The sequence below is a fragment of the Chionomys nivalis genome, chromosome 2, assembly GCF_950005125.1.
Source record: "Chionomys nivalis chromosome 2, mChiNiv1.1, whole genome shotgun sequence".
NCBI classification, from domain to species: domain Eukaryota; kingdom Metazoa; phylum Chordata; class Mammalia; order Rodentia; family Cricetidae; genus Chionomys; species Chionomys nivalis.
Genome location: NC_080087.1, coordinates 1,384,754 through 1,390,426, shown reverse-complemented (window position 1 = coordinate 1,390,426; position 5,673 = coordinate 1,384,754). Strand labels below are relative to the sequence as shown.

At 33.2% G+C, this 5,673-nt stretch overlaps 1 protein-coding gene across 1 annotated transcript; it reads right to left on the bottom strand.

Moving 5' to 3' along the window:
- Positions 1-1,732: 1,732 nt before the first annotated feature.
- Positions 1,733-2,668, bottom strand: LOC130869933 (olfactory receptor 10AG1-like). Its single transcript, XM_057762439.1, has one exon. It carries the CDS (start codon positions 2,666-2,668, stop codon positions 1,733-1,735), a length of 936 nt encoding a protein of 311 aa, XP_057618422.1.
- Positions 2,669-5,673: the final 3,005 nt, after the last annotated feature.

Here is a 5,673-nt window from a genome sequence, read left to right as displayed (position 1 = left end):
AGAAAACCTGTCTTAAAAACAACAACATCAACAATAAATGAATATTGAGAGAATCATAAATTGCCATGGATATCTTTGTGTGTGTTCTAATGTGTGTTAGTGCTTTATACTTGTGCCTGTAGAGCTCCATATATGGACCACTGTGACAGTGATAATTGATGATATAGGCACAATGCATGCTAATGATTTTATTTTCATTCATGTGGAGACAGTTATGAATGTTTTTATATAAGGTTCAGTCTTCTTTGCTAGTTTTCTATATTTTATATCTCCACAGCAAATTTTGTAAAGTAAATAATTTGTCAATACACATTGTAAAACTACTTGCCAATAATCTCAGTATTCATTTTTTAGTTTTTATTTATAGTTATATTTTAATGACATTTATTCTATACATATCATCATTTACCATACAGAAGAAATCAACTCTAAACAAGCAAGCACTGTACTCATACAGTCTGCCTAATGAGAACTTTATGACATGAAGGAGGCAGATAAGCAAAATAAATTTCTTAGTATGTATGAGGTTTTTACTAAGAATACCATCACTACAGAAACAAACTATAAAGGAAACCTTGGACTCTTATGTTGAAAATGAGCACTTAGGAACATTATTTAAAGTCAAATTAGGTAGATAAGTACGTGAAGGTTTTGTGAATATCTTTTCTCCAGTGCCATTGTACTGTGTGTGCTTGCTTCTTGTAGATGTAATAATGACCATGATTCAAATGAACATGTAGAAGGAAAAGTTATATTTGACTGACAGCTCATCTAGCAAATCCTCCAGAAACAAATTAAGATGGAGAGTTAAGCAGGGACTTTGAGCCAGAAATTTTCACTAATAATTTACTTCCTATGATTTTTTAACCTACTAATATAAACCCCATGTCCAACTGCCTAAGGTAGCACTGCTAACAGCAGACTGTAGCATCGTAAATCAACAATAAATTAAGAAAATGCCCCACAGAAATATCCAGGGACCCTTACATTGGAGGGCATTTCTCACAATGTCCCCACATATCACATGACTGAAAGTAGTTGTGGCAAGTTGACAAAAAAAATGAGCTACAAAGCTATATCTTTAAAAGAGCACATTCTAACTTAACACTAATTTATAAAAGAGAATTACATAATTTGTGGTAATATAACAGCATCTCTGCTAGAAGACTCAAGCCGTTCCTGGTCTGCATTCTGCCTGGTGCTTGTAGTTGGAGATTAGAATTTTCAGATCATTCTGTAGCAATTACTTTGACATTATAGTCTCTAAACTACTGGCCTAGTAAGCCTGATTAATTGCTGTTCTGTTATAAAGCACTGTATGTTTAGAAATTAATAATGGTTAATTGGTAGTAGATATAGAACTGTCCTTCAACATAAAAAAATAAACTTTTATTTTGGAAATATTTGCCATTGAAAAAATAAAGCACCATGGAAGCCCATCACTTCATTCGCAATGATTTCCATATAAAACAAATGAAACAGCAGGAGAGGCAATGTCAATGAAAAACTTGAATTAGTAGGAATCACAAACAGACCAAAAAATATCTGCAAATCTGCCCCGTGTAAATAAGGATTCCTCTAACCTAAGAACCCACTAAAACTGGATCCATAGTCTAGAAGTCAGCAAAGAAGGCTACAGAAGGCCATGTAGCCATAGCTATGAGAAACTGTCCCAGGAACACAGGTAGTTAAGCAAAATATTGTAGACAAATTAGTGCAGACACTCATTGTGTTATTTTCTAAGTAACAGTTTTCTCAATGCAGCAATCACATCCTTGTTCCTGAGACTGTATATCAGGGGGTTGAACATGGGAGTCACAATGGTGTAGAGCAGACACAGCAATTTGTCGGTTCCTGGAGAATGTGTGGACTTCGGTCTCAAGTAGGTAACAGTAGCGGATCCAAAAAACAAAAACACTACAAACAAATGAGAAGAACATGTGGAGAAGGCTTTTGCCCTTCCAGTGGCTGTTGGCAACCTCAGAATGGTGGCAATGATTTTAGTATAAGAGGCGAGAATCAACATAAAAGGGACAGCAGCAAAGAGGATAGCCATTAAGTAGACAGACAGCTCATTCACGGAAGTGTCTCCACAGGCCAGCTTGAGAATGGGAGGTAAATCACAGAAGAAGTGGTTGATTTGGTTAGAACTGCAAAAATGAAGAGAGAATATCTGACAGGTTTGTCCTATCTGGACTGGGATGCCGCCGAGCCAGGAGCCTGCAGCCAGCTGAATGCATTTCGTTGGGTTCATGACGTGCAGGGGATTGCAGACGGCCACATATCGGTCATAAGACATCACAGCCAGAAGGAAACATTCAGTGGCCCCCAGCATTAGGAAGAAGCATGTTTGTGTGGCACAGGCCAGCTTGGATATGTTTCTATTCTGAGTACCGATGTTGTACAGAATTCTAGGAAGAGTGACTGACACATAACAGATTTGCAGAGAAGAAAAGTTTGCCAGGAAAAAATACATAGGCTTCTGTAGTGCTGGATCAATTCTAGTGATCACAATTATGAAGCTGTTTCCAACTAGGATAATTAAGTAAACTATGAAGAACATTCCAAAGAGAAAACCCTGGAGGTTGGGGAGGTCTGAGAATCCCAGAAGGACGAACTGTTTGACTGTGGAGGTATTGTCCTCTGCACTGATCTCTGCATATTCCATATTTGGAGATGACTCATTTGGAAATGCAGATCATGTCACTACCTTTGGTTTTCTTATATAGCACATATGCTACATATATCACACTCCAAACTTCCTAATTTTCTAAAGAATTAAAAGATATACACATATATTTTATATGTTTTCTCAAAGGCTGAGAAAGTATACTTCTAAACAACTACCATATAGAGAGAAATTTTCAGTACTTTTGTTTGTATATTTGTAGTGTTATCATTTTGTGTTTTCTTGGATTTTTATGCACACAGATTTTATTGTTTTCTCAATACTTTAAGTGCAGAATTTGGGTTAATATTGTTAAGTAATGATTCATTTTCTTTAAATTATTGTTTTAATTTATTTCAATCTACTCCATTTCTGTTCAGAAAAGTTATATCTCCCATAGGTATGATTCTTACTATTTACATCTCTGCCAAATATTTTGTTTTATGATTATTTTGAAATTAATTTCAGAAATTATAAATAATACATAAGTAAATATTCGAAAGGTCCTAAATGGTCCAGTGATAAAATATATTACTCTTTCAACTTGATTCCTCTTTTAGGTTTGCTATTTTGAAACAGGATAATTTAGTACAAATAGTCTAACTGTCCACCAAATATTATATAAAATTTAAAACAATTAAATGTGGTGTTTTCTTTCAGACTATGAAAACCAATGTCCTAAATTTTATACAGATTTTAAAGTTTATGTCCTTAAACTAGGAACTTAGTAATAAATAAATAAAGTTAATGTCATTCAGTCTCAGGATGCTGAAGGATCAGAAGTTCTTCCACGCTTTCCCATCTGCCCACATGTTCAGGGAAGTGTCCCTAAGGGGTGTATCTCTCTATTCTGAATAAATGTCTATTGTATCAAAACTTTGTCCATTAGATCTCACATCATGCTGTTCTAAGCCCTTCATCTTCACCCTTGGTGTGCGTATTCAGCTACCTCACTTCTTCCATTCTTCTACTGTATGCTTTTCTGGAGGTTTTAAGCTTTAATGTACTAGCATTCCTGTATTCATTATCCTAGGCTATATTTACCTTTAGAAATATAGTTTCCCTTTAATTCTCTTTTACTATACATTTTTCTCTTTTCAAAAGTTCTTCATTAAATTTCAAAGCATTTAGAAAATTCTGGAAGTATTTCATAAATAATAACCCAAAGCGTTTTTCATCTAAAAATTATCACATACTCTGATTCTACCCTTTATCCTGCTTGTAAATATACTTCAACCAAACTGTGCATCTGTTTAACTCGGTTCAGTAGTAAATACTTTTAGTAAAATGTAGCAGAATTAATCCGTAATTTCAAAATCATAAAATTTGCTCAGAAATTCTTTTCTAATTCATTACAATACATAATCACTACAGAAGGTATTTAACAGTTTTTCCTAATGATTATCACAATCTAGTCCTATATACATAGACATTGACAAACTCATACAGCTAGATCATTTTCTTGAAGACCAGGATGTATCATGTGAGCCAGATTGGCTTGACAGATGTTGCCATGAAGAGTGCCATTATCAGTCTAAGAAATGGAGAAGTTTAAAGTGTGTCTTCTCCTTTGGTTTTAGTGAGTTTGATTGTTGAAGGTCGGAGTGATACAAAGGGGCTTTCTACATTAAAATAAGTTCTGAGGCATTTCAAACCATTTCAATAAAAATGTGTGTTTCTATATAGAGATATGCTTTTTTAGATACTATATAAAATTTCATAAGCAGATGCTTTGCTTTCTCTATTTCTACAGAAACATTTTTCTGTTTGATTAGGAAGTATCAATATTTCATTTGCAAGAGAAAACTCATCACTGCATTTTGTATAAATACATGAAATTTTCAAACAAAATATAAATGTTATAAATAAATAACTTTAAATCGAAAAGACATCCTTTTCATTCACCTTTATTGAATTTTCCATTTTAAATTAGATTGGAAATTCATATATCTATCAAAAAATACTTACCATTTATTTGTTCCTTTCTTTGATATTTTCCAGATGAATCCCTGACCTGCTGTATGCCAGGCAATTGGTCTGGCACTGTACTACCCCATCAGCTCCTGCACTTCTGTCCACAAAGTGTGCCAATGATGCAGCAGCTCTCCTACTTTTCTGTTTGAAAACATTTAAATATCTAATTTAAACTAAGAAACAGAGCTTAAAGAGGGATATGTGGAAATGATATTATATTCATATAAGAAATAATCAAGAAATAAAAATGTAAAATTTTTAGGCATTACAGAAAAGTATAGCCATTTTGCTTTGAATAAAGATATTTAATTCACATATCTTGTGAAACAATGAATTTCTTGGTTGTCAATATTGTGATATAAAATCATATACCAATAAGTATAATCCATAAAAAGCTGACTGAGATAATATATGAATTAAAATCAAATATAGGAACTAAAATTTTAATTGAATACACGGGTTCAGAAATGACTCTATAGCAAAAATTTTAAAACTGAAATGGAAAATACACCAATGTCCCCTCACAATTGTAGATTCTTTTATTTCATTTCTTAATTATTGACAACAATGAGTTCTTTTGATGAATGTAAGATACAGGTACATTTATGTTCAATAAACATTTTGATTACTTATTTATGCAGGTATATTTTTATGAGATATGATCTCTAGTTCTTTTGTTTGCTTTTTAAATAATTTACTTAGTTTTATTTCAAGTGTAAGGGTCTCAGATTCCTTGGAACTGAGTTACAGAGAGTTGTAAACTGCCATGTGGGTACTCAAAATTGTGCCCAGGTCCTCTGGAAGAGCAGCCAGTGCTCTTAACCACAGAGCAGTCTCTCCAGCCTTGAAGTCTAGTTCTTATATTTGTAAAATAGCTTAAAAAAGGTGTAACAGAAAATCATTACTCTAAAACTAAAATGGAAAATTAGTTACTATTAGATTCGTGATAATTCATAAGACAATAATGTCTTTAGTGACTTTGACAATACTTTCTGCTACATAACTTGTCATATTTAAAAAGAGTTCATATT

What these genes read in the sequence shown, in the direction of transcription:
- LOC130869933 (XM_057762439.1), bottom strand. Translation starts at nt 2,668, where the DNA reads ATGGAATATGCAGAGATCAGTGCAGAGGACAATACCTCCACAGTCAAA.